Below are 14,956 nucleotides of genomic sequence, written 5' to 3'. Positions count from 1 at the left end.
AATCAAGTCCCAAGAGCGACCAGTTGTAGAAATTTGTATGCAATGGCAAACCAAATGCTTTCAAAGAGCATCCCCATCCAAGGTCCTTATAATCCATTTATTTGTTAGACAAATGTCTTGAGTAAAAGGATCAATAATTTCCAACCCCCCTCTATATTTTTGGTTAGATGCAATCAATCCATGAAGAAGTAGGCAATGCTTTCTTTTTTCCCCAATTAGCCCAAAGAAAACTCCTAATCAGTTGCGTAAGCTAATTATAACACTTTTTAGAAAGAAGCCAACTTGAAGAGATGTACACATGGCTGACCAAGAGGACTTTATTGGCATTTTGTCTTCATTGAGCCAAACATAAAAAATGATTGGTCTAATTTAAAAATTTGCATTTGATTTTGGACAAGAACCGATTCCACATTTCTATTTGAGAGATCCCTATACCAAAAGGAATACAAATATATCTGATTGTTATGTCATGCTTAACTTCACGCCATTCACTTGAATCCAAGATAATTAAGGGCTAGCCAGGTCATAAACCCACATTTAAAACAATCCCCATAGATCCACATTTAAAACAATTAAAATACCTCATATTTATAATAATAATTAAAAGAGGGAAAAAAATTTAATTAAAAAAAAATAAAATTGACGGTTCTTGGAAAATTTGTAAGATTCTTATTCCGAACGCTCCCTCGAAAAACAATGGAGGCATCGAATCCCTTACAATGACTACGTCTAAATACTTGGATCAGTTTAACCCTGCAAAACCCACATTCAATTCATTCTTCAGATCCACCCTACCAAAACCTCGGCTTTCACAAACCATATTACAGCCTGCTCCGAGGCGGTACAATCATTTCATAGCTGTCAGCATGGCATCCGACATGGGAAACACTGATGATGTGTTAGTCCAATATGTGGTGATGAGAAGGGATCTGATTGACAGCTGGCCAATGGGTAGTGTCATCACTCAGGGTTGCCATGCTTCTGTTGCTGCTGTTTGGATGAATAGGGAGGATCATTATACCACCAAGTACTGTGGGGATGATAATCTGGACAAAATGCACAAGGTAATGAATAAAACAACCTTGCAATTGAGCTGTCTTTTATATAATATTGAAGTTTGATCGTTTCATAGTCTTATGAAGGGCACACCGTCCAGCTGGATGTCTTGTCAAATGCTTGCATCTGGCTATGTCGGTGTTTACCAAATGCTTAATTATGATTACCCAAAATGCTCATAGCCCTGCTGGATGCCTTTTTAAAAGCCTGCAATTGGCTATGCAGTGTTTACCCAAATGCTTGATTACCATGTATGAAAACTTTACGCAAACCTGTTGAGTGCCTTTATAACTGCTTGAATATGGCTCTCCAGGTTTTCGCCAAATGCTTGATTACCATGTGTCCATATATAATTCCGGATGTATTTTCAAATGCCTGATTACCTTTTTTCAATTACACATAGCCCACTTGGGTGTCTTCTCAAATGCCTGCAATACTCTGTTTGTATGTTTCCCAAATGCCCCATTATTTTATCGGGCTACTTTCCACTTGCCTGAAAAGTGTGCATAGAATATTATGAACCTGCTGTGAGTAAACAGAAGCGATACTTGAATTTTGACGGTTTGCAAGACGGGAGTTATTATTCCTGCAATTGTAACACTCGGGTTACAAGAGTTGTTTAGTCTCCAGTGACCTGGTGCGTTTATCATGTTTGAGAATTTTTCTTGAACTGGGACTTCCTAACTGGCATTGGTTAGCAATTTGAGCCCGAGCATCACCGAATGGTAAACGCCAAGTCAAAAATTAAATGTCAGTGAACAGGTTTTTTAGGCGTTTTTTCAATTGCCTTAAGAGACTAAAGGGTGTTTTCCCGTAGAAAGTCTATATAGCCCTAATAGGTGTTTTCTAGCAGAGGAAGTCTGCAAAAAAAGATTTTACTCGAAGTAGTATTTTTGTTTCAGTCCTCTTGCAGGGCATGCTGAGTTGAGACTTGGGTTTTTACAGTTTACAGAGCTTAGGTGACATTTATTACAATTAGGTGTAATGCCCGGATCAATGGGACTGACTGTACTGGACTTCACAATCAGTGTGTACTCCTTGCTGGGTAATTTCTATCCAGCTAAACTTTAAACTTTAAACTTTTGTGTCTAATAAGCATGTGTTAATGTTTGCGTTCTGAGCATCTTGGGTCAAAATTAAAATAGTCGGAATCAAATGCATACAAATAGGCATTCTTAGTGTTTTTCAAATGCGTGTCATCCTTATTCCGTGTTTTGCCATGCAACTCTAATAGTTGTTTTCCTGGTAGAAAATGCCTACCAAATGAATACAACTGTATGGAAATTTGAGTTTCAACCAACTATGCATTTACGTACCATATTTTTAAAGATAGATGCATGATTTATTCCACTTTGCCCTGCCATGACCTTTTGCATCTCCTGACCAAGTTGCACTATATTGTATCATAGTAAAGCGTTATAAATGAGGAATCAGCGGATCAATAGTAGAAAGTGATGCTGTAGAAATTCTAGGTTGTAATGAGAAGAACCAGAAGACCAAAACTACAAAGTGATACTGAGAAAATGTAAGCTGGAGAGGATCTAGTTTCATCTTGCAACTATAGCTATATCATATATTTATTAATTTAAGAATCAGCCAAACTTTTTGGTTTTGCATCACTGTAGAAGCAACTTTCTCTATTGTCTTTGAAGGGCATGATCTAATACAATGAAACATGGTCTATGTTTTCAACACAAGTTATGGTCGAAGAGTCTTATAATGCATTCCCAGGATATGCTTCAAACACCCCTCATCTGATCGGGGAATGCACAAAACAAGGATATCAACTGGTAAGTGGAAGTCCTATGAACTGACCTTGTTTGACTATACCAAACCCTAACTACCAATTCTTCCTAATTAATGACAAGCACAGCTTAAAAGATTCATCCTGTGGGTAGTTTACACGCAAGACAAAATTTTATTAGGATGTGAAGAGTTACAAAAGGGTAAAAGGAAAGAGTCAAGACCATATTTATTTGTGTGTAGAATACGGTGTGGGTCTTGAATATGTTTTGTAGGATTACAATGATGCCGAAAGTTTTTCATCCAAAGGACACTGGATGTTTAATGAATGATACAAATTTTAATTGTAAGCATTCATAAAGCTGTAGGGATCATTTTTTCAGTCTACGTCTAAATTGAGCATAGGTTTTATTGTTGTAAGTATGGCATTAAATAGCCTGGTTTTCTTTGATTGTGATCCCACCAGATATGCGGAGGACAACGCTCTAAACTGTAAGAATCTGAATGTTTCATATATGGAAGTAAGATCAAGAATAACTCAGAGAGAGAAAGACATAGGAAAGCTATTAAAATCCGGAACAGAAAAACTTATTAATCTTTGTGTTTTGTACATGACATGCGAGAGAGAGAGAGAGAGAGAGAGAGAGAGAGAGAGAGAGATGACTGTCTACCTTCCACTAGCTATGTTTATGCTATAATGTATGATACCTCCCACACCCTTGTGGCATAGATGCACATGCACACACACCACAATGCACATGCCCACACAGATGTATATGTATGCATGCGCACACACGTCCATAAACACACATGCACACCACAATGCGAATGCCCACACAGATGTATATATATGCACACACACCCACAAACACACATGCGCACGCACCACAAGGCACATGCCCACACACCACAAGGCACATGCCCGCACAGATGTATATGTATGCTGTGGAAGTTCAAATGATTGATCTTCCATTTGACTGTTCACCTTCTGATGGTTAGTCTAAACAGCATCAGCTGTGATGATCATATAGGGGGCTCCACTCCCTCAAAGACAATGGTAGCAACACTTTCAGCACTAGGTAGTATTGCATTTTGTTAGTGGACCTAAGCAGTTTGGTCTGTAGGTGTCTAGAACCCTGACAAAGTAAATGATGAAGATGGCATAAGGTTTGTTGCACGCTTGGGTGGCAAGTCAGCGACACCTCCAATCTGCCCAGATTATATCATGCCACTAGAAATGTGTGTGTGGCATCTGGTGGAGATGGATTGATGATCTTTGAAGTTTTGCAAACTACTAGAGAGTTTGGTCATAGTCTAGATCTAGAAACATGATTTTGCATTACCACAGTCCATAAGAATGGACTTGGGAGTATACCTGGAGTTTTAATTGGAGAATCCACCTGGATCATTCTGCTTCTATGTTGAAAAGCCTGAATTATGGTTCAAGGAGCCGGTTGGGTTTGGGTTAGTTTGTGTCATGGCATGCTCCAATTGCTTTTTTGGTGATTGTAGTTGCAGAATCTGTACTTGGATGTCTCGACCAACCAAAAGGATAAACAAGTCTTATGGAACAGCAAATTTGTCAATAGAAACATATAGCTTTTAAAATTGTTTTATGGTGATACTACAAAATTGAAATTTTTTAATGCTTTGAATGGCATATCCTTACAATCATATCGATCATTATTTGGAATTGTTCAGTTCTTTAATTCATATTTTTTGGAGTATTTGTAGGATGAGAAAATTAAATATTATGGACCCTTAATGACAGCTCAAATGTGCCTTATGTAGCCTAATAAATTGTATCTCTATGCCATTTTCATCCTCACTTAGGCGGTTAGGCCTCATTTTGGCGTTTTGGCCTTCCATGCTTTGACCATGTTTGATTTTGCTCACATCGGCTTCAAATTGCAACTCTTACCTATCACCTGGTCTGTGTCCTTTGTTCAACCCTGATAAGCTGGACAAAGGTGCCTCGAGTGCCCTTGTCCCGCTTAAAGGGTCCCATTTTTGGTCCTGACAATGATGATAAAATTTGATCAGGAATTCCCTTCCCGTGTCAGCCTGTCTCAAAATTACACACACGTTTGGTGAGTAGAGGTATAAAAGCAAGCCTTATCCCATTTGAACATCCATCTTACATCCTCTCTACATGATTCAAGTTCAAATCCAATTCAATCCAAGTGAGCAAGCAATCAAGCATTTTCAAGACATTGAAGGAGAGGTCAAGTATTCAAGTTTCAAGTATTCAAGATGGCATCCACAATCAAGACATTTTGAAGACATCTTACATCCTACCTAACAACATCAACCTTTGTATGAAGACTTCAAAGAAAGATTCATCAAGGCATCACATTCCAATATTCAGTATTTTAATTCAGATCTAGCCTCTAACCCTTTTAGAGCACGGGCTGTAGCTATTCTGACTCCAAAAATGCCCTGCCGTACACCGATAACTTTTGTGTTATACTATAGTGGGGGACAGCGGCCGCAATGCTTCTGCTGAGCCCCGTAGCCATTCTGCGTCTATTCTGCAGTTTTTGTGTCTGCATAACACGAAAGTTATCGGTCGTACGATAGCGTGGTTTTGGAGCCAGATTAGGCGCGTCCTAGAGCACGCTGTACATTTCAATTCCATTTCAATTTAATAATAGGGTAATTCCAAACCCAGGGTTTGACTTAGCCAAACCCCTATTCCCAACACTTTTTCCCTTCTTCTCTGTGCAAGTGACAGGTTCAGAAGCTGTAATTGCAAAATTAGGCAGAGAAGACAGACGATCAAATCCAGCTTTTGCAGGAGCTAAAAGTGGATGACAAGGTTGCCCCACACACCTATTTTCGACAAATTTCTGGCGAAACTTCTGGGATTGATTCTGAGCAGCATTTTGATTCAGAAAAGGTTTTTGTTGCCCGTATCCAACATTTTGAGGATAGGGTCACCCAGAGCACCATTGTCTCGTATTTTCGGGCTTGGATTCCAGTGATAGATCCTACTCATCTTCCCCATTCCAGATCTATGTTTATGTCTGCATATCAAATCTGAAGTTGCTGGCTTATGTCAATTTTCCATCTTAAGCCTTATATCTAGCATTCATTTTACACCTTTGCATTATCCATTTCAACTCAATCAAAAGGAGTAGAGCCCAATCAGTATTCAACCTTCTTCCCAACAAAATTGAGGTTGAATTTATTGAGCTCATTTCTCCTTAATATAATGCTTTTGTGAAATGTGTCTAGTTCCTAGTTTGCATGCATAAACCTGTGAACACCTATTTCACCACATTACACCCTATGATGATACCTGACTCTCAGCTATAATTGCATTGGTCTGTCCTTGAGGAAGAGGGACCAATGCTTAATCTTTCCCGGATCTACTTTTGGCAGGCTTCTGCATGCCAAAGATGGAATCTAAATGGTTTGGATCTATTTTAAATCGGTATACAGAAACCATACCAAATTTGGATCTGCTGCAAATCCATCGTAAAGACCTGAAAAAAAATGCTGAAATATTTAACAAGAGAAACATGCACATATACACATAGCATTATTCATTCACTGCTAGGGAAAACTGCTTGCTGTATAAGGGCCATTGAAATAGAAGAAACTTATAAAATGTAACAAAAAGTGTTTTAACATTTTATGAGCTATTCCATGAATATCCTTGCCCAACGATGAAATACATGGCCATATGTTCGGCTTCTGCATGCATGCTCCACGCAAGTTGGTAACCAAAACTTTATTGGTACATTGCAAGTGGAGACCGTCGCGAAACTGTATCCCATGGGCAAGTGTCAGTTGACAACCATTGCCATAAGACATCACTAATATGATACTCCATCAACTGCCATCTCAATCACCCAACCATAACAAAATAGCAGAAGTAACTCAGTATAACCACTCCAGTCATCATCATATTATTTCCAACTCAATAAATATGCATTTAGTTCTGCTGCAATCCCTTATAGAACTTTTCACTCATATTGACATTATCCATGACAGACAGTTGGCTAAACATTCAGTTAATCTCTGCTATCATCACTCTTGGTCCTTGGAAGTATTGGCTATATCTTGTTTACAAATGGCAACATTCATGGGACTGTTGACTTATCATTTATTAATCATGCTACCATCCATTTTTGTTGGTTAAAAATTCACAACGACCACTATTCCTTTGGGCACTGTTGAGTATATCTCATTTAATCATTCCATCATCCATGAGACTGCAGATCTATCACAATTATAATTTATTCCTCCATCCACAGTTCTGTTGGCTTGTCAATCATTCTACCATCCATGGTACTGTCTGTCAAAGCACCCAACATTAGATGATTCGGTACAACAAAATTCATGCTGGATAACCAAAAAAGAAAAAGTGGAAAAGGCCGTTGCTTTAGCAGCTCATGGCAAAAGTATGGGGTTTCTGTTTCTCTTTCGTCTGATGGATGGCTTGACAATACAAAGAACTCCCTTATCAATACTCTTGGATTTAACATAGGTTTGTATGTAGATTCCCAAGAGTTTTTAGTTGTCAAGAAAAGTAGGTGTTTCATTTTTAACTGATTCGACCAGTGACATTGGACCTTCCAATAAATAAGGGTGGCTACAAATTATGCATCCAACTACAAGATAATATCAGACAAGATGTAATACTACGACCCTGTTTCTCATATTGGAGGACTTGGCCTCTAAATTTTCTTGGGTAGTATACACGTATACAAAAAGGTAAAAGTCATTGATAAATTCATGATAAATTAGAAGTCTCTATATTATAGTTATTTAAGGTGTTTGAGATATTATTAAATCTCTTATTGGATCACCTTGATAGACTTCCAGTGTTTCAAGAAAATACTTAGTTTGGTTTGAGTCAAGCTAACAGTTTTAGATTATGAGTTCTAGGAGTTTACTTGTTTCATAGTGAGGCTCACAAAACCATCATACCCAGTCATTCAATTTGCAGATAGTGATGAGGCAATTGCTGTGTAGGTGCATGTGGGGAACAGTTCGAGACTTTCTTAAGGTTAAGGATTATATCTGAAAATCAGTTTAGAGGATAGTGATCAATATACGGGATCAGATGAATATCCTATTCCATTGTTCAGCATATGTTTCGACTCCCAGGTTATACGAACCAGGTTGGCTGATAGAAGTAGCACATGGTTGCATTACAAGGATGATTGCTGTGAATTATAGGACACCTACCAGTAGCTTACCATGACAGATAATCATGAACATGCTTGCCTTTGGAAAACTAAATTGTCGAAATGTTTTGTCTGTTCAGTGCTTTATTTTTTAAGAAAAAACTTTTTAGACATTGGTTGTGTTTTGTGCTAATGTTAAAAGGAATGCCAATTACGGAGAATCACACTGTGAGATATGGGAAAAAAATCATCCTGTACAGAGCAAAAGATATGTATTACATGAATAGTTCTCAAAGTAAAAAGAAAAAGCAAATTTACAAAACCAATTCACTTTGCAAGTTGAGAATATCGTAGGTAAGTATCTCTATTTGGGGCTTTGGCCATCCTAAATCAGTGCACAGCTGCTAACCTTAAGCTAGGTGCACACCTTATTACATATGTTCTAGAGCCCAAAATTTACAAATTGTTTAGATAGAGAAAATTAAATCATTGATTGATTGTAAAGTGGTGAGTACACATCTTCTTGAGGGTTAGACCTGTAATAGGGTACTCATTAGCAAAATCTTACCATTATGATAGGGAAGATATTTCATAGTTTGTAATGGGGAGTTGATTAAAATAAAGGTTAAGTTGATTTGGATGAGCATTGTTTAAAACTTGTAAACTAGTTAGTAAGTTTACAATAATAAATCTGTTACAAGTGATTATGGATTCTTGTATGACTTCATGATTTTCTAGTTTATAAAAATGTCTGAAGAATAATGAAAAGGCATCCATAAGCAGGTCAACCCCAAGCCACCTTTTGTATTTTACCTTTTGAAGAATAATGTATTTTACCTTTTGTGAGTCTATTGCTTTTTTGTTTGATTGTGAAAAGTAATCTTTTATTTCTGTAACTTGCAGGAGTTGGGTTATTATTATTGATGCTAGTGCAGATTCATGCGATTCCCTTACCCGTCTAGAGTTATTTGGTTGTTTGAAAATTTGAAATATCATCAATCAAAGTCATATATTCTCCCTCTATGTCAACAGTCCATTGGTAATATATCAATCTGTTCGACTATTGAGATGAAATTGGTTTCTTTATGTCTTTGTGATGCAGAAGCATCGGTCCATGTTTTGCTTTTCTTGTTTTGGTTGTTCATTTTTGTGTTCTTTGTCCCACAAGTTTGGTTTGCTGAGTGTTGAGAATCTGTTGGTGTGCTTATTGGAGGGGAATTTCACATTCCTCATCAACGGTTATTCTCTTATGTCAAGATTCAGTTATGGATAGGTCATTGGCATCGGGGAAATAGTTGTGCAAAGTCGTTGGCAGGAGGAAATCGTTGGATTGGGCAACAAGGGAAAAGGTGTAACGGTGGGAAAGGAACAAAAGAGGAAAACGGTAGGGCTTAATACATCCCCGATCAACAGAGCAAGGGGCAGTTGGTTGAGAGGTTTTTGGTATTTCATAGACCCTTAAGAGGTCTTGAGACAGAGGACGCCAGGGAGGAGAGACCAAACAGGAGTGGGATCCAGGCCAAAACAGATTGATGGTGGAGTTTTGTCATTGATCGAATAGAGTGAACATTGATTGGGTTGGAAGAGATGGACACTAGACAGAAACAGAAACATAATAGGGGTGTCAATGTTTCCTAAGGAAGGAGTGATAGAAGCGGCAGGGAAGGAGGATCGGGTTGAAGTTGTTTTTGGGTTTGTGTAGTTGGCATTAAGGTTGCAGTCAATAAACTGTATTCATCCTTATATATATTACAAAGATAAAATAGTTTTTTGGGTGTTCTATTTTCTGAGTTGTCAATCGTCTCATACATTGATGTGCTTATGTTGATTTCTTGTCCTCACATTAGCATATAGTTCGTTGCTCTGTTAATCTCATGTAGTTCCTGTTGCATCATTAGTAATTTATGTCATTGTTCCAATTTCCTGTTGCCATTGAAAGCAAAAATAGTTTGCCATCATTTGGCAGTCGGTTGCCCTTGCTTTGGAGGTAGTTTATCATCATTTGGTATCAGAGCTCGTTTGTCGTCATTTGGTATTAGAGCTTGTTCGTCATCATTTTGGTATTAGAGATTTTTGTCATCATTTTGGTTTCAGGGCCACAAGATCCTGAGAGTGGAGAGGATCTGCCAGGACTTGTGAGTAGAAGAATCTTGAAGGTTGTCTCGAGAAAACCCTAGAAGGAGTTTGTTGCAGAAGAGGATTCTGTAATTGTAGAGGATTTGAGTTGTAGAAGGTTTTGTTGCAGGTAAGTGGAGACTTGTAACTGCAGAGGGCTTAAGTCCTAGAGGGATTTGTTGCAAGTGAGAGGAGACTTGTGACTGCAGATAGTAGAGGAGGCACAAAAGATTGCATGAGATTGTGAGGGAAAGTTTGTTTGTGAGGGATGTGTGAGTCTTTGAGGAAGAAGATGAATTCGAAGGGAAAGATGAGATGGGTCATGAGGAGACCCATGATAATCCCATTTTGGTAAGAGTATTGGGAAGAAGTGGAGCAGAGGAAGCTCCATGCAGAGTTGTAAAAGATTGAAAGTCGATTGGATGCCTTGGAAAAGAATTATTTTCCTAATAATGTTGTGATTGCAGGAAATGGAAAAGAAGTAGAAGATAAGGAGTTTCAGTAGGGACATGTCTCTTGGAAGGCATGAAAGAAAAGAATGAAGATGAAAAGATAACTGCTATAGTGGCTGAAAACGAAGAAGCAAAGAATGAGATTGCAGCAGTTGAAGAGGTTGCAGCAAATAGAGATGTTGAGTTTATAGAGTTAGAGGTTGAAGAATTACTTGAGAAAGGTTTGATAAGAGAGAGTCTTAGCCCTTGTGCTGTTCCTACAACTCTATTACCTAAGAAAGGAGGAGAGTGGAGAATGTGCACGAAATCCAGAGCCATTAATCAGATTGTGATTAGATATAGGTTCCTATTTCAAGAAGGGACAACTTCATGAATTGTTTAAAATGGCAAGCGAGGTTTCTGATACGTTGAGTCAAAGCAGTTTGTTGTTTCATGACATTCAGGCTACTAGTGTTGGGTTTGAGAGCTTGAAGGATCTAAATGTGGATGCTCTTGATTTCCAGGAGGCCTATGAAGGTTACAACAGTCCTATCAGTAGAGCTCGAGGACCATGGATTGATTTTGTGTTGCAAGAAGGTAATTGATTGTGCATACTTAGGGGGTCAATGAGAGAGAATCTCTTGAGGGAAAGATATTGTGTCATTCCATTGATGCTCTCATGTGCCAAAGCTTATGCTTTCTTTTGTCTCTGGGGGAGCTTGATGCAGTAGCATTGGTCCATGTTTTGCTTTTCTTATTTTGGTTGTTCATTTTTGTGTTCACACTCCTCATCAACGGTTATTCTCTTCCGTCAAGATTTAGTTATGGAGAAGTCATTGCCATTGGGGAAATAGTTATGCAAAGTTGTGGGCAGAAGGAAATCGTTGGATTGGGCAATGAGGGAAAAGGTAACAGTGAGAAGGGAACAGAGGAGGAAAACAACGGGGCAGAATACATCCCCGATCGACGGAGCAAGGGATAGTTGGTTGAGAGGTTTTTGGTATTTTGCAGACCCTTAAGAGGTCTTGAGACAGAGACGCCAGGGAGGAGAAACTGAATGGGAGTGGGATCCAGGCCAAAACAGATTAGTGGTGGAGTTTTGTCATTGATCGAACAAAATGAACATTGATCAGGTTGGAAGAGATAAACACCAGATGGAAACATAAACGGAAAAGGGGTGTCAACATTTCTTGAGGAAGGAGTGATAGAAACGACAGGGAAGGAGGATCGGATTGAAGTTGTTTTCGGGTTTGTGTAATTGGCATTAAGATTGCGATCAATAAACTGTATTCATCCTTATATATATTACAAAGATAAAATTGTTTTCGGGTGTTCTGTTTTCTGAGTTGTTGATCATAACAGACACTAATGTGCTTATGTTGATTTCCTACCCTCACATCAGTATATAGTTCGTTGCTCCGTTAATCTCATGTATCATTAGTAATATACGTTATTGTTCCAAGTTCTTGTTGCCATTTAAGGCAGAAATAGTTTGCCATCATTTGGCAGTAGGTTGCCATTCATTGCTTTGGAGGTAGTTTGTCATCATTTGGTATCAGAGCTGGTTTATCATGATGTAATAATACAGTAGGATATCTTTTAGGCATAACTAACCCAAACGACAGATACCAGAAGCACCATATTTACATATTTACCTATAGCTTACACATTTCTTTATGTATGCATATTTCACATATTAATCTCATTTCCTGTTGTTTATAGTGAGCGAGAATTGGATAGGAGGTGAAATGCAAATTGTTGATAGCCCAATATGACACATCATCCTAGGCAAAAATTACCTCTAGCTTTAAGTACTGGTTACCTTTTTGAATTACATTATGCTGATTATAAAAGATATGTATACCCTTCCATTAACTCAGTATGGTAGTATTGACTAAAGATAGAATATGTATTCTATAATATTCTTTTTAGGTAAATGATCCAAAAATTAGATCAATTTGCTAAACAATGGGTCAAGATATTCCATTACTAGTCATGAAGATTGTCTTAGGCCTTGGAATGACTTCATTGATGATCAGTGGGGTACAGTGCAGAAGAGACTGTACTTATGTCAAAGGAATTTGTCACTGTTTTGACAGAGCATCGAGTGTGAAGGCTTTTTGACATTCAATTTGATTTCTTGATGTCTGAGCTGCCTTTTGGTGCCGAGAAAGGTGTCGGGACATAATAAAAAGGCATCCGAAACACATTTGAGGGGTTGGCTCTCACTGTATCCTTCATTCTAAATTCATTTTGACTGTTTGAAGTTCATGAGGAGGGGTTTTTAAGGTGCCAAGGAATATTAGTACTGTTTGGAGCTTGTTGCAACCTTGTTGTGGCCATCATTTGTCCTAGAGGTATTGTAAACACTTGTATTGAACTGGAAGATAGTGGCATGAGAGCAAAAGCTGCTGTTATGTGTTTCAGTCTGTCCGTGTGCTTCTTTTGCATGGTTTTTTCTTGTTTCATGTTTCTTTATGTGTTCTGCAACTGATATGAACATGTTAGACTGTTAGAACATTCAATGGTAGTGGAGAAACAGTATTCTTGAAACTGTTGGCATAGTTGAAAGCAAGAATCTATAGTTTATGAATGCTAGGAGAGTATCACCAGTATTTTACAGATCAATAAAGCTGGTTCTGTCAAACTAATAATTGAAAATATTAAATGTTTATAGTTAGGATATTTGAGCACTCATTATTTTGGACATAAAGGCTAGTATCTCTATCAGAATGCATTTTTTTCCGCTACTCAGAAAAGAAGACAGTAGAAAACTACATCCAAAACATTTTAATGTTTATTCCAAGATAACAACTTGGTTTCATTTAAACGTATTTATTACTGTGCAAAGAATATTCTCAATCATATAATTATGTAATGATTTAATACCTGTATTGCATGATTGTATGAAAAAAAAAAGCTAGAATCAGGAAATATCAACTACATTGGGTCAAATTGCATCTTTGTAAAGCTTTTCAAATCAATCGATTATTTTGCCATTTTAGAACCTTTAAGAGTTTAAGTTTTCACAATTATTTTATTCCAAACTGTAATAATATCAATATGTCAAAGAATATTGCTGTTTTTTGATATGACCCATGCCATGCGTGCCCCTTACAATGCGGCAGGATTTGAGATTGACCTCTGCTTCTCCTATTGTTAGTACTCAGTTGACCTGAGTAGTCAATGCAATGAAAAATCTAGAGCTAGCCTGGAAACTATATGTGAATATATGAGGAGACGACTCATAATAACTACTAAAGTTTAAGTAGATGGTGTTTATTTTGTGATGTGTCAAATTTTGTGATGTTTAATTAGGATTCAATTGTGTAGTTTTTTAGTGAGAGAACTCATTACAGAAGCACATGGGGCACCTCATCCTCATTACTGCTCATCTTGCAGGTCACTCTCGAAGTAAAAGGGGAAGCTCAGCTTGTCAACTTGTCAGAGAAGCTTAAAGGAGCTGAGATTGGTCACAAACTATGGATTGAACAACCAGAAAATATACCTACTTGTTTGGCAACTAAACCTTATCCAAAAACTCTAGTTGCTCCTTTTTTCAAGAAGTTGAAGCTTTGTAAGTGAAATGAACATTCATTTTGTGTATGGTTTGTTGCAATACCCCACAGAATGTTGAGCTCAAATCCTCTTCAATTTATCACTTAAAATTCATTCTTTGTGGTCAATCATTTATACACTTGCATTCTATTTGATGGGGAAAATCTAGCTGCGTTGAAGGTAAACAGCCGGTGATAATGAATTGGAAATTGTTTCTTCTATATTAGCATGCAATTTTTCAGGTTCAGCTGTCAAAACTCTCCCATTCTTAGCATGTAGAAGAGCTCAAAATCCAATAGCACTTCGCTCATTGTATGCCCATATTGGCCTCTTTTTGTCCTGAAAAACAGATCTGTACATCATGCTTATAAACGAACATCCAAACATCCCTTGAGTATTTTTTGGGGATTGAATGCTTCATTAGTTTAGTTGTAAGATACAAGAAATTATGAAAAAATATAGAAGAAAAATGGCCACAGTTAGTTCAAAGATGCTAGAAATGTGAAAAATCATAGAAGTCAAATCCATTATATACAACAAAATAAGATCCAATGCTACGATCCAAGGCATTGGAAAATATCTAAATAAATAGAACATAGGATACACATGTAAATGCATTAGCAAACGCATAATGCCACACTGCAAGATTTAGTTTTTGGTTCCCAAAGTTTTGGTCTGCCAAGATATTTTTATAAAGGAATGGCAAGTTGAAAGTAAAGATTGTTTGATTAAAGAAGATTTATTTATTTATTTATTTTTCTTTGAAATCACTACTTTTCTAAGATGAAACACATAAAATGACTGGCAAATGCCCAATTGATGAATTGCTTTGGGAGACCATTTTGTAAAGACAAAAATAAAAAATAAAAAACTCTACACCAAAGAGCAATATACATAAATTACAAATGTGGCTGA

General features: G+C 37.5%; 1 protein-coding gene across 2 annotated transcripts; it reads left to right on the top strand.

Annotated features, from left to right (window-relative positions):
* The first annotated feature begins 667 nt into the window (after positions 1-667).
* Positions 668-14,176, top strand: LOC131040962 (uncharacterized). 2 transcript variants are annotated; one of them, XM_057973932.2, is made up of 2 exons: positions 668-1,064; positions 12,206-12,337. In XM_057973932.2, the coding sequence occupies exons 1-2, from the start codon at positions 720-722 to the stop codon at positions 12,206-12,208; spliced, it is 348 nt and encodes a 115-aa protein (XP_057829915.2). In that variant the 5' UTR covers positions 668-719; the 3' UTR covers positions 12,209-12,337. The 2 variants fall into 2 exon arrangements, with proteins under 2 accessions (XP_057829915.2, XP_057829914.2); XM_057973931.2 differs by lacking the exon at positions 12,206-12,337 and adding an exon at positions 13,886-14,176 and having other exon boundaries at positions 672-1,064.
* Positions 14,177-14,956: the final 780 nt, after the last annotated feature.

The sequence above is a fragment of the Cryptomeria japonica genome, chromosome 9 (genome assembly GCF_030272615.1).
Source record: "Cryptomeria japonica chromosome 9, Sugi_1.0, whole genome shotgun sequence".
Lineage (NCBI taxonomy): Eukaryota > Viridiplantae > Streptophyta > Pinopsida > Cupressales > Cupressaceae > Cryptomeria > Cryptomeria japonica.
The sequence above is the reverse complement of the archived record's forward strand: the minus strand, read 5'-3'. Positions and strand labels throughout refer to the sequence as shown.

Bases quoted from the DNA above. Each gene is read 5' to 3' on its own strand.
- LOC131040962 (XM_057973931.2), top strand. From the start codon at position 720: ATGACTACGTCTAAATACTTGGATCAGTTTAACCCTGCAAAACCCACA. The intron at 1,065-13,885 runs GTAATGAATAAA...CTCATCTTGCAG, and splicing joins ATCTGGACAAAATGCACAAG to GTCACTCTCGAAGTAAAAGG.